Source organism: Halichoeres trimaculatus, unplaced genomic scaffold (genome assembly GCF_033239565.1).
Source record: "Halichoeres trimaculatus isolate MK-OKI-2021-1 unplaced genomic scaffold, fHalTri1.1 fHalTri1_scaffold_5, whole genome shotgun sequence".
NCBI classification, from domain to species: Eukaryota; Metazoa; Chordata; class Actinopteri; order Labriformes; family Labridae; genus Halichoeres; species Halichoeres trimaculatus.
This window is the reverse complement of record NW_027437183.1, coordinates 21,658,753-21,679,767: the sequence shown is the minus strand read 5'-3', so window position 1 is coordinate 21,679,767 and position 21,015 is coordinate 21,658,753. Positions and strand designations below refer to the sequence as shown.

Sequence of the window (21,015 nt, the reverse complement as noted above, 5' to 3'; positions counted from 1 at the left end):
TGACATTAGAAACCTGGGTTGGTCTTGTGTTCTAGCTCCCGTGTAAGATCATGGCCGTCCTGCTTCACTTCTTCTTCTTAAGCGCCTTCGCCTGGATGCTGGTGGAGGGTCTCCACCTCTACAGTATGGTGGTGAAGGTGTTCGGCTCTGAGGGCAGCAAACACTTCTACTACTACGGTATCGGCTGGGGTAAGTGCTCAAAGAGAGATGAATAACACAGATAGGTGATCTGTCTCTTACATAATCCCAGTTCTCTGTTCAGGGATGTCATCGTATTTTATGTTTGTGGTTTCACCCTGCATCCTGCATCCACCTCATACTAGACCATTAGTGTAAAAGTATTAGTCTTGGGACTTTTTTAAGCACCCACTCTGTTAAGATATTGTTTATTCAAAGTTAAGTACTCCAAACCTGTTGAATAAATCTGCTTGAGTTACTTTCCAGTAAAACAATAGCCTCTCCTGATCTCAGTGACCCAGAGTTTGATGGCCAGAGAAGAAAAAATCTGGGACATACTTAGGAATACTGTCTTTGGCTGCAGAGGAATGCAAAGTCTCTCCTTCACATGCGGAACCCATTAGAGGAAAAACGATCCCTTTTTTATTACTTCCCTTCTTCAGTCCAGAGTAATTTTTTATTTGGTGTGGCCAACTGCAAATTATGTGCCAGAGACTTTGTGTGACAGTCAGATGTGTAGCTGTTCTACCTTAAATGTAAAGACTTGAATTATAAATTACAGCATCTGTTATTAGCGGTGATACAGGCTGCTGAATATCATTTCCTGGTGGAGTAGAATTCATTCCAGCAGATCAAGGCAGCTAATAAAAAGGAGTTATTTTCAGGGAAATGAGCAATTAGCAGCACAACAGATGATTTAATCACAGCTGGGTTCAAAAGAATGCAGAGACATGTGTTACAATGAGAGTTTAATGTGTGAGACAATAAAAAAGGTGTCAGGTACTCTGGAAGAGCCAAAGGACCAGAGACACACAACAGGGAGGCTACATTTACATGTGATGTTAAGTGCTTTGAGTAGAGAGGCAGAATGACAGGGCTACATAACCACAGTTTAGCATACAGGAATTAAAATATTCAGTCATATTAAAGCTCGACTGATTTCACATTAACAAACTAAAGCCAGATCCAAACACAGGCTGGGTGAATAACAAAGGTGGTTTCCTGTTCTATGCCTGCCGTATAAGCTTGGTGTGAACTACAAACACATTAGATAATTCAGCAGTATGTTTACATCTTTTATCAGTTCTGATTAATGTCAGACTCTGTATTACACAGGGTCTAAAAAAGACTGCAGCAACTGTCCATCCCGGTGTAGCCCAGAGACTGTATATAGAGTGGACAGCATGGCCACCATTTATCATTGTACGGTTTTGAAGCCAAAATACCCCCGTCACAGGCGCAGCCATTGGCAGCAATTGCAGCCAGAGTCTGCGCAGTGGAGACTGTGAGGGATTCTGGGAGAATCTTAGTGGAGCTGGTGACAAAAATAACAATTATTTTTTTTCTTTAGAGAGTCTAATCACTTCTTGACTCTACCTCACGACATATTTCACAATCCCCGAAAAAAATACACGAGAACGGCAGCTGTCAATCATTGTTAAACGTTACGCAAAACCTCGTTTTTAACTTCGTATAACTAACGAAAACGAAACTTTTCAGAAAAAAAGAGGACTTGAATAAAAGACAGCCAAATGGTATCTTCAAATCATCGCAACAATCGGATGTGAGAAACAATTCTACAAGGAGTTTTAATTTTTTTAAGTTTAACCACAGCCCATCTGGAATGGCTTCAAAGCCAGATTTTTAACCTATGCTGCAGCCAGCCACCAGGGGGAGCAGTTTTTGTGGAGACCTCACTCCGAGCTGAGCAAGCAGACGTCCATTTTTTTTTACAGTCTTTGGTGTAGCCTTGTTGACTAAAATTATACATTAAGTCAAGGTTATGACTTGAGGATAATTAAAAGTGGAATCAAAGATTTCCAGTTGCTTGCTATATAAGTAAATAAAAAGACAGACAAAGTGACAGCCATCCAAAAGTGAAGCCAAAAACTATAAAGAATGATGCAAAAACTCAAATCATATCTTCAAATAATTATTTTATTCTTTTTTTTTTTTGTTAGTTTGTCTTTTTTTTAACATTTATCTCTCATTATTCTTGTTTATGTCCAAGTTTTTTGTTTTTTTTTCAGAACCAGATTCTGAGAAAATTAATTCCTGGGGAAATTTAGGTGTTACATTTGCTCTGAAACAGAACCTGAGTAATTCTGCAAGATAAAGGCATGAAGGTATCAGATAAAGCTGGGTATAGATCGTCATAGTATTTATACAATAATGCCAGAATTGTTAAAATGGGACTTTTGTGTGAAAAATAAATTGTAAAATTAAGAGTAAAAGCTTTAAGAAGGATAGTTTAAGATTTTAATACCAGTACTTAAGTTTAATCTTATAGTTTTATCTTTTCATGACTTATTTCTTAGCATTTGTTGAGTTTAGAGCTTCTTTATACAGTGAGTAACAAAGAATGGAAACAAGCTTGATCCTTTTTTAATGAACAGCTTAACACAGTGACTCTTAAAGGAAAAATGTGAGCGATCGAATCAAGGCCCTGCACCAAAGATAAATTACATGTAATTATATGAAAAATGAAGCCCTGACTCCAGTGAAAGGCCTGGCTCAAATAAAGACCAGGTATCCTCTGCTGCTGAGGCCAGTAAAGACCTCATCACTATTTGGCAAAATATGTCTTCTTCTCACTATTTGTCCTAGATCTGTGTCATAAACGGGATGTCTGTGGCTTTGGTTAAGGCCTGTTATGTCTTTCGGGTTGTTTGGTTAATTCTTCCAAATATAACTTTTGTTTGAGACGTTGACATTTAAAGTGGCTCTGTGTCAAAACAATCATTGAGGGCTTCTTTGGTTGATGTTGCTCGGGGCTTATTCCCTTTCAGGCATCTTCTTCCTTTATTTAATGTCACAGTTCAGCTTGACCTTGAGCAAAATCATATTCAAAGAAGTGTCTAATATTATCATGGTACAAGTATAAGCTAATGCTTCTGTGATGTGCTTTTGGGTGTCACTTAAACACAAAGAGATTAGGAGAACAATGAAAAAGAAATATGAGGTCAACAGGGCCCCACATCACATTTTTGCTACTGGACCTCATGACAGTTAATCCAGTCATGGGTACTGTCTGTGTGCCATTTTAAGTTAATGTGTAACATATGTGTCTCTGTCTGTCCTAATTATCAGGCTCTCCATTGGTAATATGTGTGGTGTCCATGACATCAGCTCTGGATAGCTACGGAGAAGTTGACAAGTAAGTATGACATGAAAAACAAAATCACAGGAATAAGATGTAATTGATTTGATTCCTTTAAATCCTGGTGGCACTGCAAGAGAATTACATCACCTGTGGAAAAACTGGAACCAGCAACTAAAAGCTTTTAGTTTAATAGTAATAACACGTCATTACATATTTACATTATTGCATTTTTCACTTGGATGGGGACCAGGTGGGTTTTCTTTTTCCACCCCTGACCCTTTTCTTGCTTTCTCAGCTGCTGGCTGTCACTGAAGAACGGAGCCATCTGGGCCTTTGTGGCACCAGCTCTGTTTGTCATAGTGGTGAGGAATTTGCATCCATTAGTATTTGACATTTTTCACAGTTTCCACATTGTTGCATAGTTCGATCCAAAGTGTATTTCTTATTTTCTGTCTCTATTTCCAGGTGAACATCGGCATTCTGATATCTGTGACGAGGATTATATCAAGAATCAGTGGAGAAAGTTACAAGGTTCATGGAGATGCCAATGCTGTCAAGTGAGTTTTTCAAGTCCAAATAATTAGTTTGTATCTCTTTAACAGTTATGAATAACAGCATGTTCTTCACTTGCTTTTTTAAAGGCTGACGGCTAAAGCAGTGGCGGTGCTCCTGCCTATACTCGGCATTTCCTGGATCTTCGGTGTTCTTGCTGTCAACTCACACTCTTTACCATTCCTGTATATTTTTGCTGTTTTCAACTCATTACAAGTAAGTTTTTCCACAACAGGAGCTCATCTTTTCTTGATAAAGCACCATTTCATCATCTTTACCAAAGCAATATTTTCCTCCTTTTTCTACAGGGATTCTTTGTCTTCTTATTTCACTGTCTTCTCAACTCTGAGGTTTGTTAAAATTCTAAATATGTATTTTCATGAGAAATTGTGCAGATCCCTTAACAACCAGTATTAATTCAGCCTTCATTTAATCTGCAAATCCAACATCAAAGATTTTGATGGTTTTCAAATCATTCAAACAGTGTATTAAATTTGTAATGGTATAAAGGAAACATGAAAGGAAACATTCTCAAAAGGTAAGGTGAGACAGCAAAAGACAGAGAGGTTGGATGAACATCTTCCAACTAATTAATTTAATTCCTAAAAGTTAGCAACATGACTGGGTACAGAAAGGCACACCAAACAGGCTGAGTGAAGTATTAAGACAGGAAGAGGATTCCTGTCAGACACTTTCTGAGAGGCTTTGTGGGAAAAAACTTCAATAACTCTGGAACAACATTCTTGTGAGTAAAAATGTGAGCCGTTTGGAATATTATCTGCAGTGTAACTGTTCTGAAACTTTAAAATTTTAAATAAGCAAATTATAATTTTCACAAAATCATCGAACATCTCTATTTCAATGATTGCTTTTCTGGCACTATCTGAAATTAAACATCTGCTTTAGTTTATTTGCAAACCATCAAATTCTGTTTTTGTTAATATTCTGCACTGAGCCCCAACTTTATTGGACTTGGAGATAAAAAAAAAGAGGAATTGGATCTTTTATATTTTGAGCATTGAGACTCTTTTTGCCTTACAATAACAGTATTTGTTGTTGTTGCTTTACTTCTCTCTGCAGGTCAGAGCTGCTTTCAAACACAAGACCAAGGTGTGGTCTCTTACCAGCAGCTCCATCCGAAACATCAATGTGAAGCCGTTCAACTCTGACATTGTAAGTGCTGCTGTGGAAGATTTTCTCGTACATAAAATCATCTGAACTTACTGAACTCTAAACATTTTTTCTCTCTTTCTCTAGATGAATGGAAACAAGGAGGGTGTAACTCCTACAAAGATGAACACATGGGACAAAAGCACCAACTCAGCCAATCGTATCGACTTATCTGCCGTGTAGAAAATCTCACCAACTCTGTCTCTCTGTCTGTCTGTGGCAGAGGGCAGTCTAAAGTTCAGAAGTGTAAAATGACCTGACACTGGCCAGGATATTCTCCCACTGTGTTGTGTAATGATTTGGACACTCATCTGCTCTTATGAAAGTGATACCAAGGGCAGTGTGTGGCTGAATTACCCCTCCACCTATGAAGACAAACAGACTGAAGACTGTGCCTTATAGTTTGTAATTTTAGCATACATTGTTCCATAAAAAAACAAGCCCAGGTATTTGAGAGGTCAGTGAAGTTATTGAGAGATCTGTGCATGTAAAAAAAGAAATGTCTACTTTTTTTGACGGAACAGTTTTACATTTTGGGAAAGAGGCTTGTTTTGCTTCCTTCATTAGAGAGAGGTGAAAAGATTGCTGCCATACCAAAGTGTTTTTATATTGAAGTACTGCCAGGAGCTTGTTAGCTAAAGCACAGTGGCTTGAAATAGGGAGATGGTTCTGTTTTACTTTAACTTAAACTTTTACTAACTTTAAAAGCTATCTTTTTACTTAAAGGCTAAAGCAGTAAAACACCCAGCAAAGCTGCCTTAAAGACATTAACTGTAAAATATTTAACAAGCTAGCTACAATAAAGCTAGCCAAACTCCCCTAAAACTAATAACTATGGAAAAGTTAGCCAAACTATCTCCAGGATAAAAGTTATTCAACAGATAGCTGACCTTTCAAAATGCTGGTAACTGTTCAATAGCTTGCCAAGCTATTCCCAAACTAAATAGATATTAATTCAAGCTATCTTTATGCTAGCAAAGCAACTATCCTTGTCTTTTTTTGGCTTCAACCCATAAAAACAGCTAGCCAAGCTAATCTCTCTGTTTTCAAAAGTTGTGCTATGCTTGGCTAACTAGCTGCTTTTGTTACGACATACTTGGCATAGCCACAGACATTTAAAGGGAAGCAATGTTTTCATTGATCTCTTGGCAGGCCAACAAGCCTTTTTCATCAAAGTATTTCTTTAAATTTCAGTGATATAATTGGCTAATTCTTTTCCTTACAGCGCAGTTGTGCTTAACATTGATGGTGTATGTTCGTAGTATGGTTGAGTTAAAATGCAAAAACTGTACAGATAAGACCAAGGGAACTTTTCCCCTGAAATTAAGTAATAGATGTCTGCCTTAAAACAGTTCACCAGCTGTCTCACAGAATTATCTTCACACAGAACCAATACATATTTTATCTGATTGAACTTTGTTTATACATTCACAGTTTCCTACAGCTTTCATCCAACTTTTGGGACAGTGCAACACAACTTCAACATTACATTAATGAATAGGGTAACATTGTATTTGACCTTATGTAATTCTGATAAAAATGTATTTATTTATTTGTGATAATGAGTTCTGAGTCATGTCCTCTGCAAAATGTCACAGCTCAATCATGTGTTGTCATGTTCCGTGTCTCTTTCCTCTCTTAAAAATGAACTAGATGCTGAATTTGCAGTACTTCACTCCTAAAATGTTTCTTTTTGAAGATGAGTGCATCTTTGTGTTTCAAACGTGATTTTGTGAATTTTGATTGTGACTTTAGCTGTTTGTGTTGCTTGTTTCCTTTACCTTTTCATACATTTTTTTGTACATTGAAATATGAAGAACAGAGGGACTTGATGAGGATTTTTTTTTCTTAACATACTGTGAGAGTGAAGGGAATGTTTTTTTGAAATGCCATTGATCTTACACTGTACCACCGTTAAATTTCACAAAACAGGATTTACTGTATGACACTCTGTGCTCACTTTTATGTAATTTTCCCTACTTTTTCAGTGTTGTCTTTGCTTAAAATGCTTTTAATCGTTGTTGTCTTATGGTACTATGGTTTCAACTTTCATTTATCTGTTTCATAAAATTTTTACAAACGGAAATGTGTGTGGTCCTTATTGAGGAGTTTGACAGTCCCTGCATGGTGGATAGAAGTGTGTGTAAAAATGTGAATTATATACATTATGATTAAAAAATAACTGCTGGCTTCACCCTTATAGAAAAAGGCATATTCTTGTATCAGCATAAAACACAAGGATTCATTTGGCAACAAAAGCCAAACACCCGAGAGGGCCAAAATACCTAAAGTGTTTTGTTTTAACTTCTCCGAGCTAAATTCGGTCTATTTCTTATGTTATTAGGTAGTAATATTAACAAAGTACCTTAAAATACTGTGACCAAGGTCTCGGTGCTTAAGTTCTTGCTATGTGTGATTTTATTTAGCCTTGTTAAATTTTGTCACTTGTGCATCCACACCTCTGACGGACTGAAATAAGTATAAGGACCGTACTTAAATAGAAACTTATAAAACTGAAACTGTAACCACTATCGCAGTATTTTGAGAATGGGCCCATCTTGATTTAACATTCAAAATAGGTCGTTGCCAAATTAAGACATTGAATTGCAAGTTTACAAGGTGTCCCTGAAGGCCCCACAGTCAAACAGCTGCCACGGAGTCTGCGCATGCTCGCCGTGAGATATGAATATCAGCAGCGTAGAAAGGTGAGGAAGACAATAACACCAGAGCTCAGTGTCTGGATATAAACAGCAACTCAAACACAGACGTGGGCTTTTTATTTTTTTAACGATTCCAGGATAGCAAAAGGGAATAATTTTGACGTTAAATAAGCTTTGTTAGTCGCTTTTATTTTGTTTACACCCTCGTACCAAACCACGTTACTTTAACTTTTAGTGTTGACATAAACTTCATCACATTGCTAACGATGTTTTCTTCGTCCATGGAGCGTTTCAACAGCTATGCCTGAGTTTTTAATCAATGAAATGGGATGTACCGGTGTGACGGAGGTGTCGCGGGATTGTACATCTGTTTCAGTGGACGAGTAAACCTCTTGAACCTGCTCGGACATTTTTATGAGTTTCTTTTATATTTCCCATGGAGTCTGTTGGGAAGTTTGAGTTCAACAGGAAAGACCTGATTGGTCACGGTGCCTTTGCAGTAGTGTTCAAAGGCAGACACAAAGAGGTAACTTTATAAATCTCTGTATTATTGTAGCTGCCTGCGAATTATTGTCTGGTAACATCTATGTCATTATTTTTCAAGAAACGTGACTTGGAAGTTGCTGTGAAATGCATCAACAAGAAAAACTTGGCCAAGTCACAATCTTTGCTTGGTAAAGAAATCAAGATACTAAAGGTAAGAGGATGACTTTTGCTGTTTTCATACGTTTTTGAGACTCTTTATGTGTATCTGAGACTAAAATGTTTCCACCACCTTCTCTAGGAGCTTAAACACGAGAACATTGTCAGACTACTGGACTATCAGGTAAATATCCTCTTATTTCCCCCTCTTTATTCTTATGCAAATCAGTAGATTCATTACAGTACACACACACACACACACACACACACACACACACACACTCACACTCACACACACACACAAACACACACACACACACACACACACACACACACACACACACACACACACACACACACACACACACACACACACAGTGCTGTAGACCTCGCTTCCACATGTTGCAAGTGTTTACATGTTGTTGCACTATTGAGTGCCATTGGCTCATGTGACACCGCTGTGCCTGAAGGATGTTGTAGTTTTTTTAAAAAAAGCCTGTGAACTCAATGACCGGCCCTGAAGTTAATGTGACTACTGTCAGATTTATGTGAAGACCATTAAAATGAGATAATCTTAGACAGTGGAGGGTGGTGTGTGGCAGAACTTAACTTGCTATAATTCCTTTGTAGGGAGCTTACTGTATGCCAACTGACTCTTCAACCTCACAAACAGGTCACACATAGCACGAGACATTTACCATTTGCTTGTAGCAACAGTATGCGTGGTTGTGTGGGTGCCTTCCTGTTCTCACCTTACCAACACCTGTTAGATATCCAGACGGGGGTGAACTGATCTCTCACTGTATTACAAACAGATGGCAGGGTGCAGCAGGTTGAACAATGGCTTAATAAAGAAGAGCCTAAGCAGTCACACACAGACTCACACCAGCTTGCAAGGCTAATGACCTGAGATGATACACTCAGGGTCAAACTGTAGGAGTCTTTATACACTGCAATATGTTTATTTTAACTGGCCTCTGCACAAATTGTACTATCCTGATTTGTAATAGGGATACTTACATCATAACAACCAAAGGGTCTCATTAATTCAGTTGAATAAATGACACTCAGACCCAGCTCATTTAACTTGATTATGTAAAATATAAACAAGAGACAACTTGCTCCCCCACTTTTTGAATTCATTTCAAGTTGGGTGGGACTAAGTGACACTCTAAATTCCCACCCGGTAAGCCTACCTCATGCTTTTTCTAAGCTCTTTGGCCTTTTTGATATCACTAGCGTCAGATGAGGGAGGGACCTGGATGGTCCAGTGGGGCTATAGCTGGACAGGTCTCATAACAGGGTAAAGTTTCAGACCCCTGTCCAAACATCTAGAATGATCACTGGTGACCGGCCAAAAAAGACTAACAGTCTAAGAAATGAGCAGGTGATAGTTGTTGTGTAACTTTGGGGACAGCTGCTAAAGCCCACAGGGATTGTTGATAAAAGTCACAGCTATCAACATGTTTTCACCTGAAACAAATGTGATATTTTTGGGGGAACCATTTCTATTTGATCAAATTCTCAACATAATTATTTTATTATGTGTTTTTTTTAAAATGATAATAAGGATTTATTGATTTTCTTATTAACAGGAGATTGGAGGATGCGTGTATCTCGTCATGGAGGTATGTTGTGGAAAAATGCAGACCTCACGTAATAACACAGAAACCTTAAAGCTTCTAATAAAACCTGTCTCTCTTCTTTTAGTACTGCAATGGTGGTGACCTAGCCGAGTACCTTCACTGTAAGTGTTTGACGTCCTACAGGTGTTATTATCTCTCCTGTCTCACTGTACTCCATGTTACCTGTGCTCAACACAAGAAGGAAGTATGATTAGCTCTTCACATGGTTGCCCTGGTCCAGACTTACAGCTTATTTATTAAATGTGGCTTACTGATGAAACAGAGGAATTATAGCATTTTGATGAGGCAGTGCAGTGTGACAGTCAAACTCTGGTTTACACTTCAAACAGGATAGAGGGAGAGATCACTGATACTCCTAACCAAAATTAGATTAAGCACATTTCAATGCCTTAAAGGCAAAGTAAGTACGAGGTCCTTGTCTCAGTGAATGTAATACCCACTGGGATCCCGTCAGCTCAGCCTCTTCTTGAAGAAACCGGCTGGAGAACCAGTACACATGCTAGGCCGACAGAATCAACACTACCAAGTAACTTATCTGGTTCTAAGAAAGTCTAGCCGAGGTATTAATGTCAGCTTACATGTGTGATATATATATAGCAGTATTTCAGGGCTCTACTTTGCCGTCAGAAAAACTTTTTTGGCATTGTTCTCAGAGGCAACGTGAGCGGTAAACGTTGCACAAGCGTCCCCTTTGAATTAAACACAAATGTTTGACGCGTTCCTCACATATTCCCACTTTCAAAAAATGTTGACACCAATTTTTACTACCATGGCTTTTTTTTCCTGGGCTTTCATTGGCTCAAACAAAAAAATCTGTTAGTTTAAATTTTCAGGATGTTAAGACTTTACTGAAATCTCACCACATACGTTCCCTGCCTCTGGTTTTGATCCATGTTTCAAAGTATGATGATACAGTAGAGGTCTTATAGGTGATTCTTCTTCAGCTAAATTTACCCCATGGCTGTCTGAGTGTCTATTTAAACACTGATGTTGAATGCTGGTCTAATTCTGCCAGCATGCCAGCAGCGTCTCTGGCCCATTCTGTGCCTCTGCCAAGAAGGCTCATCCAGCTTCTTGCAGCACAACACACAACCCATAGTCACACTTGGCGAGGTTCACAAAGCACCCACATGACCTCGCCCATCTGCCACTCACTTATCCCCTGTCGTCCGGTGGAAAAACACTGAAGCTATAAATACTGGGTGTACTGCAAAGGGTGGGATGGGGGTTGGGGGCTGCTAGCGTGTCAAGCAGCTCTGACAATAATTTCCAAATTAAGCTGCACCATAAACAAAATTTACTTCCATGAAGTATGACAGCAGTGACGCCGATGTGATTGGAGACGTCCATGATTAACTTACATCATATAAAAGTTTTGGATCATAGTGTAAACACAATCTAAGTAAATCAGATTTTAAAGCTACAGCTGTACCTAAAGGTTCATTTCTTGAATTATCAGTTGACCAATCTTGGGACACATCAGATATTATCTGACACTGATGTAACCTATTTAGACTTGTCCCAGCTTATGATTTGGCCTGCTCTAAGCAGAAATGTGTGTGCACCATGATTGTTTTCAGCTTGACTAGCAACTTGAAAAAATACACTGACAATCTTGAATGCAGGTTTTCATTCTGCTAAAGCTGAAAACTCTTAAGGTGACTGTCAAGATTGCCTGCTGCTAAACACATGGGCTGTACTGATTTTTTTAATTCAAAATTTTTAATTTATTTTGGAACGTTTCATCCTGTTTCTCTTCAGCTAAAGGCACTTTGAGCGAGGACACCATCCGTATGTTCTTGCAACAGATCGCTCAGGCCATGAAGATCCTGCAGAGCAAAGGCATCCTCCACCGTGACCTCAAACCCCAGAACATCCTGCTCTGCCATCAAGAGGGGCGCAGGTCCAGTCCCACCAAAACCTGTATTAAGATAGGTAACGACTCAAACCTACTTCATTAACAAGAGCTGATTGGAGGATGTGTGTGTGTGTGTGTGTGTATCATTTCTTATTCTCCTATATGTGGCTCACGATATGTTTCTCACCCTCCAGCTGATTTTGGCTTTGCACGCCACCTCCAGATGAACACTATGGCAGCGACTCTGTGCGGCTCCCCCATGTACATGGTGAGCAGTGATGTCACTCCCTCTGGTTTCCTGTGCCAACATGTCAGCTCGTCTCTAATCTGTAAACTGTGTTTGTCCGTTCCCAGGCTCCTGAGGTCATCATGTCTCAGACCTATGATGCCAAGGCTGATCTGTGGAGCATAGGTACCATTGTGTACCAGTGTCTGACTGGAAAGGCTCCCTTTCATGTAAGTTATACTCACACACACACATGAACATGGAGAAACTGTATCACCTCTTTGTAGGTGTTTTGGAAAATGTGGTGAAGCCAAAGTGTGTATTTTCTTACATAACCACAAACTTGTCACAACACAACAAAACAACGTGATCACAAGGCGTCCTTTAAATCACACCTGTCTGCCTGGTGACTCTGCTGAGTTTCCAGTGCTCTTGGAAAAAGCTGGAACATCTTGTCTCTTATTTGTAAAGAGCCTTGTTTACAGGCGGTGGGCAAGCGGAAATGGCTGTCAGCCACTTCTCTGGGTCTTCAGTAAATATTGTTTCACAACTCTGAGTATTACTTTCTACCGTTCACGTGGCCACTCTGGTGAAACCTGAACTGTTATTTGCACAATTCCTCAGGTGTTTCTGTAAAAACACCTGCTGATTGTTTTTGTCTCACATTTGCCCCCTGTTTTGTCTGAAGCTCTTTCTTTTATCTGTTTTATTAGCTGTTGTAAAAGTTAAAAAAGCATTCTGTTTGTGACCTTTTGACCCCATTGAGGCTTTTTATGGTACAGTTTCCTTGAAAGCTTTTTCCCAGTGAAGAGAGGGTGGACAGTTTTCTATTTTTGTCAGGCTGGTCACTGAGTTGACATGAGTCCAAGGGTCCAAATGAGGCTTGCTGATGATGATGCGGATGATGTTTACAAAGCTGGCTTACCTGGACTCCCCACAGCTTCCACGTGGCGTTCAAAGCCCATCAAACACCAACCTGTTGTTCATCTTTGGCTTGTTTACACTCTGTATTTTATTAGTCAAGATTTAGTCAAAGTAATGAGCAGGCTGTCTTTAATCGCTCATGTTAAAGCCTGTTAGTAAGTATTGATAATGTGTTGTGTTAACTGCCAAAAGAAAACTAAATGACAACCATTTTCAAAATTTTTCAAAGGTTGCAGCTACTTTTCAAGACAAAACCTTGAACTTTTGATGACTTGAGGTTATTTAATGTAAGAGTTTGAGGGATTTCTTAATTTAAAACAGTTAATAAACAGTAGAAATCACATTATTACAATAAAGAGTGATGTTGTGACTCAGAAAAACTGAGGGTTTAGGGGTTCTTTGTTTTGGGATACATGCAGATATAGAATACAAAAATAAACCACAGGGCTCTCTTTTTTATCATCTGATGAAAAATTTCCATGTTTTACGCTGATTTTGGACATCTGCTTGTTTGCTCTTGGGTGTTAGAGTTTGTGCTGACAATTCTTCTCTTTCTTTTAGAGGTGATAGACTGATTAAGTCAATAATCAACCTAAAAAATAACCAGAAGACTTATTGGGAATTTAAGTTGCTTTGACACTAATGGTTATTTGTTGTGCGTGTGTTTGTACAGGCCAGCACGCCACAGGAGCTTCGTCTCTTCTATGAAAGCAACAGGACCCTCCTTCCAAGGTGAGCCCACCCCTGAATGAATCAGCGCACATGTTCATTTCATATCCTGGACACACAGAGTCAACACAGGGGGATGACAGGAGGAAGTGTAAACAGTCATTACTTGGAGATCTGTCTTCTCTGTATTCTGACTGCTGATGATTTACTGACGGTTCATTTCCACTGTGTGCCCACTTTCCAGCTTGGAGTTAGGTGCACACGCTAAAGGTTTATGTAACACAGACATCATGAGAAATATCCTAAAGTAGAGGAAACTGATACACACACCTGACTGGAGTTCTTTCAGTCTGTCCCTCCCTCATGGTTCAGGTTGGACAGTATATCAATTTTCATGCCTCTGCCTTGAGATCACTTTGCAGATAACTTAATCATTGCTATTTAAAGCCACTTTAAACACTCACACTTACAGCTTGGACCTAGAGAATATTGTTATTTTTCCACTGTTTTCACGCTGTGGTTTGCCAGCGTGTGTTTGTTCGCGACCCTGCTTATCTTTCACAACAATAAAGCCAGGTGATAACACAGGCTCCGTTTTTTTTTTTTTTTTTTTATGTGTGAGCAGGCATGGCTGCTTGTTTTCTTGTATCTAAATATAACTTGCTCCGAAGTGCCAGCTAGCGGTCTCCTCTGCTATCATTTTCCACATGACCCAAATAGCTCCACACAGACGTAAACACACGCACACAGTCTCACAGTCTGTACTGACTCTGAGTGTCATGCCTTGAGGTTTTGCTCTAAAGCTTTAAATTGGATTAAAATTCACAGCTCACCCTGAATTTACTCAAGTGACCTTAATATCATTTCTTAAAAAAAAAAAAAAAGAGACCAAAATGATTAACAACAAAATACAAACAGAGAATGACGCAACAATTACAACATGTTGCATAAGTCTGCATGAGACATTGAGCCAACAAATGTTTTTACTCCGTCCTTGCTGTTTTTTTTTTCCAAGATGTTTGGGATGCACCAGATTTATCCAAGCAGTGTTCCAACAAATGTTTTTATCTAAATAAAACTCTTTTTGAATTATTTTTTCCAGCATCCCAAAGGAGACCTCTAGCAACCTCAGACACCTGTTATTGGGGCTGCTGCAAAGAAACCACAGAGAAAGAATGAGCTTTGGTAAACCTACAAATGTCAACACAAACAATTATTTTGTCTTAATCACATTTTAAAAGTTTCCTTCACATGTGAGCATTTTATTTTTGTCATTTGCAGATGACTTTTTCCATCACCCCTTCTTGGAGACCAGCTCATCCATAAAGAAATGTACGTGCTTCACCTGGTCTCAGTGAAGAGGAGAGGACATGGTTGAGTTAAAGGGCTGTCATTGAGCTTTTGACTTATTTCTCTTTTCTCTGATGCGCAGGCTCTCCTGTTCCTCTGCTCTCCTATCCAAGTTCAGGTTCAGGAAGCTCCTCTAGCAGCTCCACCACATCACACCTGGCTTCTCCTCAAGTGTGTACTATTTAATTTTGCAGAAATATTTTTTTTAAACTAAATTCTTGAGGAGATTCACACTCATTCTGAATCCCTTTCACTTTAACTTATCATGAATTTATTTGACCAAACAGTATTTTATGACATTCTTTCAGCATTCCGATGGAGACATGAACCGACTGCAGCCCAAAGTGCAGTATTCTCCTCCACAGGCCTCCCCTGTCTTCCTGCTGAGAGAAATAGCCAATCAACACAGCAGGAACACCTCATCTTCCACAGATGACTACGTCATGGTGCCTGGAAGTAAGACATCTCGGCTTCATTTTGTAGACATTTAAACTTTTTCACTGTGCAGATTTTTTTCTCTGCTCTGGCGGCACGTAACAGGTGTATGACTGTTTTTGTATCACCTGTTTTTAGATGACTATGCATGTGACATGGAAGAGGGGTCACCTGTAGAGAGTTGCCTGATCTACAGTGGGTGAGTTGTCACTGCCTGAGGAGCGCATATCCTCAGTTCATCAGTAGAGACAATTAACAAACACTTGTGATATATAATGTGAGCTTTATGTAACTTTTAAAACAGACATCTTGGATTTATCTTATAGATTGTTAAATGAGGGATAAGTATTGTGACATTATGCATATAGAGCTAAGAAATCTCTCTTTTAGGAGCCCACAGCTGATTGAGAGAAGTCCCACATTTGCAGGAAAGACACCCCCGCCCTCTCCCCGCCTGCACTCTCCGTGTAAACCTGTTAGGTAAGAGAGCTGTCTAGATTTTAATTTGCTGAAGATAAGAAATGTTCTGGAATTAATGATTAACTCCAGTGTTTCATAAAACGAACATCATGTACAATCCCTGAGGTTCAATCTGGGAAATGTGCTTTCACAACATGTGTTTACCTCATCCATGTCACTCTCATGTCTATTAATATCTGTTTCTTTGCATCCTGTTTCATCCATACAGCAAGCCTATTGAATTCGTGGGCCCTAACTGGAGCCAGTCGGTGCCAATTCCTGTCCCAACCCAGATCCAAAACTACCAGCGTATGGAGCAGAACCTGCATCCTGCCGGCATGAATGGCTCAACAAGGTTTGTAGTCTCTTTGCTGTCTCCTCTCTTTACCCATATCACCTCAACGTTTGTTATTGTCTATTCATTTCTGCATGTCTGACTCTGTCTCATGTCATCCAGGGCCACACTTTGCTGCGGCAGCAGTGAAAACTCACCACAATATGGAGGCTGCAGAGCTGCAGGTCCTGGATCTGTCATCAACTCTCCCAGACTGGCAACTGGAGGAGCCCGACCACAGCAGTCCTCCCCCACTGGTAGGTAGTGTCGTCAACTTCTGCATTACAGATGAAGTGAGTGCTTTGAAGCTGAGGCCTTTTATATTAGCTGTGTCACTCTGTCAGATTTCTTTAGTGCAGTGTCCCTTGTTTTACCTGAAATATGTCACGCTCACTGCATTCCTGGAGATGGTCTGTGACCATTGTAACCATCTTTTTCAGTTGGACTCATGACTTTGTCTTAGTGTGCGTTGTTCACTCAGCATAGATCCATTCATAAGCAGGCAAAACTAACTCTATCTTCTGCACTTCAGTGGGAATGACCCCAAAGGCCTCAGAGCAGACTCTCCCTCTCAGCACAAGAACGGGACTGATCACTGGCTCTCCTGACATGCAGGACACCAGCAGCCCTCAGGTCAGCCTTTGAAATCTATCTTATTCAGGCACATGTATATTTTTTGTTGTATCCATGGCATCAAAATCTTACAGTTTACATGCTAGCCATCAAATTCAGTTCTTATATTTCTCTTTTTTTCTAGGTTCCATCAAGGATGCCAAACCGCACAAGGACTGTCCCAGACCTCCAGTCCCTTAATCCATGTCCCTTTTCCACAGCCAACCTTAGCAGCAAATCAGCCAATAAAAAGGGCCCATTTAAAAGGTCAGAACAGCATCATTTTTAATATAGCATCATCACAATGGAAATAATCAATGTTTGACAGTGTCAGTGTGAACTTTTGTGTGCTCATGTCAGTATAAACCTGCCATCTGGTATGTAGACATAAATGATTAACTGTGCTTGATGGTGTGTGTGTCTGCATTAAATATCCAGATCGCTGAGCACAGGCAGGTTGTCTGACATGCTGCTGAAGGCGGCCTTTGGAGCTCAGCTTTTTGGAGAAGGAAGTGATGAGAGCCTCAACTCTGAAAAAAGCATGGATATAACAGGTATCAGTGCTTATTTGTAAAAATAAGTCCACAGGGACTTATCTTTCTACCAGTTCAGGATTATGTAGGTGTTCTAGATATAAAGAGAGCCTTTCATTCTTACATTACGGTTGTGGAAGTTTGCTGTGGTTATTTAGCATCTATGTGAATTTTTTAAGAAAAAAAAAATCCTTAATTGGTCAGTGTTTGAAAGATACTAGTTATTTTGAGTTACACCTTTAGAACTTCTTTGCCATCTGACTTTGTGTTCTTGATTGCTGTTACAGCCCCACCTGCTGGTTATTACAAAGGATTTCAGTTCACAGACAGTCCACCTCCTGCTGTCTTCACTATGGGCTCCTCTCCCTCCAAAGGAAACAGTCCTCCTGATACTGTGGTACCTAAGATGTTTTCAGGTGAGTCTAAACACCTTTACTGCACTTGACTTTCATTTCATTAACCTCCTGATCTCCAACAGTCTATGTTGTAGGAAGTGTATAAAAAGCTTAAATAATTAAAATTATGGAAGTATTTCTATGGTATACTTTTTTCAAAAACTAATAATGAAATTTACAATTTGTATATTCAATAAAACACATTTTGAGTTAAGAAAAAAAAACATCTTGGTCACTGCAAACCTTACATGTATTCTTCTTCATCTTGAACGCAGGCTCCCCAAACTACATAAACTCAGCCATGCTATTCAACAGTCGTCTTCTGCAAGGAGGAAGCCGCAGGAACAGCGAGACTGAAGCCATGGATGCTACTCCACACAGTAGTCTGATTTTCACTCCTCCAGAGCTCCCTGAAGATACACTGATGGAGGTACAGACAAAGACTTTGATGATGCTGTGAGGTGGATTCAAGCTGCAGACATAATGAACATGACAGAAAGTCAACCAATTCTGAGTTCACATTTGACCTTTTCACAGCCGGCTCATACAGAAGCTCTGGGTGAACTACGCTTCGTCCTGGCTTTTGTCCATTGTGTCATGGAGTTGGCTTCCTCTAAGGAACTGAGCTTGGACACCATCAGCAGCCCTGATATTTCCTTTTTAGAGCAAAGCGTAGTGACCGATCAGATCAGCCTTCTGAGCAAAGAATGGAGGTGAGATGCATGAAGAAATAAACAGTTTATTTATACATATACAAAATAGTCATTAGCAAAAAAAAAACAAGACACTCGGATAGTACAACTCTCTATCAGGAGAAGAGTACCTTAAATTTGATCCACTAGGAACATAAACAGCCCACCTATCCTTCCTTTTCAAATCATTGTGGGATTGACTTTTCTGTTTTCATTTCCATATCCCAGCTATGCGGAGCAGTTAGTGCTGTACATGAAAGCTGAGGAGTTTCTGTCATCAGCACTGCACACAGCCAAAGACAATATCAAACAGGGTCGACTCCTTCCCTCTGCTACAGTCAAACAAGGTGAGACTTGTGTCTGTGGTTGTTTCTTTTAAGACTTTAGAACATTTGAAATAGTTTGCTCTTAGTCTCTTTAGTACTTCAAGGGATTTGACACTTTTAATCTAAAACCAACTAGCACTAATTTAAAGTAAAGAGAATTCTGTTGTCTAAGAGGTTACAAGTCGGACTTTGTTCCTAAATGTCTTTTTAATATATTCATATCTTTGTACAGTGATCAGGAAACTGAATGACTTGTACAAGAGCTGTGTGACATACTGCCGCTCCCTCAATCATCGACTGCAGACCTTCTTACTTGACAAACAGAAGCTGATGGAGCGCTTCAATGGACTCACAGCAGAGAAACTAATCTACAGCCACACTGTGCACATGGTGAGCTCATAACACAGCAAGAGATGCTTTGGGGTACATTAAATCAGGTTCCATCCAGTATGCTTCATTTTCTTTATTTAAGTGCACTTTTTATGTTTCAGGTACAGTCTGCTGCGTTAGATGAGATGTTCCACTATGGCACGGCATCAATCCAGCGCTACCACAAAGCTCTGCTGCTGATGGAGGGTCTGTCTCGAATCATCATGGAGCAACAAGATATTGACAGTGTTGATAAATGTAAGTGAAAGCTTACAATAAACCACAACACCACATTTTTATGTTTTTATGATGTAATCTGTCAAGAGTGTTGCCTGGATTTGATTTAATGCTGAAACTCTCTATCCCTCTGTTGTTCTTAGGTAAGCAGTGTATTGAGCGACGCCTTACTGCTCTGCAGTCTTAACAGTATCCCTGAGCTCTGTGAGCTTGCCCACAGCAACTGCATTATCTTTCCTCATCCATTTCCTCTCAGTGTTGATGGACTCTCCTAAACTGTTAATACACAAAAGCACTTTGAACTGTCTTAAGGGAATTGACCAGCAGAGCAACTACTCTGATCTCCCAGCCAGTCTCTAATATTTACATTATGCACAGAAAAGACTGGAAGACTTTTTTGACACCAGACTGTTATGATTGTCTCATTACTTCAATCGTGTGACTTTTCTTGTTTTGTTACAGACTGTATGATAGTGTGTTTTTGTTTGCACATAAAATAATCAGATAAAAAAATACTGATATTTCATGGGTTTTACTTGAAAGGAAATGTATCTAGTTGTGAAGCACACGTGGTTTGTGCTGGGTGAAAGTTCACAACTCAACAGGAGATTGAATGTTTTGGATATGATGACCAAATATTGCAAGTGTATAGAAGTAAGAGTGAAACTGTGCCTGTTCTTTAAAATGTTTATTTGTGTGAAGTAGCAGGTGACAGTATGGGTTACCAAGCAGAGAAACACTATCTACCATCATAACCCTAAATAAGTTGGATGGGATCTTAGTTTTATTGATCAATCCATGTCTCTTCTTAACTGGGGTGCATTTGGTCCGGTTGCACATAACCTGCAAGCCATGTAGCGTATTACTCTCTGTTGTTTTGTGTTTGTCATTGAATATGTTTTTAATTCTGTAGCTGTTTAGAATCATGGTAAGTGAGGGTTCTGGCTTGTAAATTAATTTGCACATGATTACTGCCTGCTAGTAAACTTCAGTTATTGTGTAAATCTTAGTTTTGGGGGAAAGTGTGCTAGGATTATTTTTTGCCATTTTCTACTTGTGTTTTGTGAATGCCTGTAAAAATTGTAAAATTGAGTTGTTGTGGCACACTATTGAAAATAAATATTTATTGTTTAAAATTAAAGCTCCTTTGAGTAACTTTTAGTTTGTGTCAGGTATGCACCCCCTGTTGATAAAGTGGTGTTTCTTATTTCTTTGCTAACCTTTTACTACATGTGGACGTTATTGACTGACAAAAGACACAAGTAATATAAATTCTGTCTAATTCTAATCCACACACTTATGCATCACTTAATACTTGATGTAGGGGGGGAAAGGCTGTTGCTGTGGTGTTTTGACAACTGTTCCAGGCTGCACACATACATTTTCCTTACGGCCTTAGACCAGCACCTCGGCCCTAATTACATTGCACTTGATTTTCCAAGTAGATTTACAAATCAGATTTACAGTGTGGGTGAAATATATCATTGAAGCTGTGCTTTACTAGGCTACTTCTGCGTATGTAAACAATGTCTAGGATTGTCATTCTTTGAAAGTACAATGACGGAAACTGTATTGCTGAATTTTGCAGTACTATATTTTTGTTCTGAATACAGAAGGCTGTTGACAACGCGCTTCAGTATCACCCA

At 39.4% G+C, this 21,015-nt stretch overlaps 2 protein-coding genes across 5 annotated transcripts in view; both read left to right on the top strand.

Moving 5' to 3' along the window:
* Positions 1-6,973, top strand: part of adgrd1 (adhesion G protein-coupled receptor D1) — a 53,457-nt gene extending 46,484 nt beyond the window's left edge. For all 4 annotated transcript variants that reach the window (XM_074670143.1, XM_074670144.1, XM_074670142.1 and 1 more), the window contains 8 exons: positions 36-189; positions 3,268-3,334; positions 3,576-3,642; positions 3,746-3,837; positions 3,922-4,048; positions 4,141-4,182; positions 4,913-5,005; positions 5,090-6,973. In XM_074670143.1, the coding sequence (XP_074526244.1) occupies positions 36-189; positions 3,268-3,334; positions 3,576-3,642; positions 3,746-3,837; positions 3,922-4,048; positions 4,141-4,182; positions 4,913-5,005; positions 5,090-5,185 (738 nt within the window). In that variant the 3' untranslated portion in view covers positions 5,186-6,973. The remainder of the gene's footprint in view (positions 1-35; positions 190-3,267; positions 3,335-3,575; positions 3,643-3,745; positions 3,838-3,921; positions 4,049-4,140; positions 4,183-4,912; positions 5,006-5,089) is intronic.
* A 689-nt stretch (positions 6,974-7,662) lies between these two features.
* On the top strand, positions 7,663-20,466 carry ulk1a (unc-51 like autophagy activating kinase 1a). The gene is made up of 27 exons (XM_074671266.1): positions 7,663-8,188; positions 8,267-8,359; positions 8,447-8,488; positions 9,900-9,932; positions 10,015-10,051; positions 11,712-11,885; positions 12,003-12,076; positions 12,163-12,264; positions 13,632-13,690; positions 14,730-14,812; positions 14,909-14,959; positions 15,060-15,148; positions 15,286-15,433; positions 15,551-15,611; positions 15,803-15,892; positions 16,101-16,226; positions 16,329-16,462; positions 16,738-16,838; positions 16,963-17,084; positions 17,256-17,371; positions 17,638-17,766; positions 18,021-18,175; positions 18,283-18,458; positions 18,666-18,784; positions 18,996-19,153; positions 19,255-19,390; positions 19,513-20,466. The coding sequence occupies exons 1-27, from the start codon at positions 8,099-8,101 to the stop codon at positions 19,554-19,556; spliced, it is 2,742 nt and encodes a 913-aa protein (XP_074527367.1). The 5' UTR covers positions 7,663-8,098; the 3' UTR covers positions 19,557-20,466.
* The last annotated feature ends 549 nt before the right edge of the window (positions 20,467-21,015 follow it).

What these genes read in the sequence shown, in the direction of transcription:
- ulk1a (XM_074671266.1), top strand. Translation starts at nt 8,099, where the DNA reads ATGGAGTCTGTTGGGAAGTTTGAGTTCAACAGGAAAGACCTGATTGGT. An exon ending in CCTAGCCGAGTACCTTCACT is followed by an intron (nt 10,052 to 11,711) that starts GTAAGTGTTTGA and finishes GTTTCTCTTCAG; the next exon opens with CTAAAGGCACTTTGAGCGAG. An exon ending in ACAGCAGTCCTCCCCCACTG is followed by an intron (nt 16,463 to 16,737) that starts GTAGGTAGTGTC and finishes TCTGCACTTCAG; the next exon opens with TGGGAATGACCCCAAAGGCC.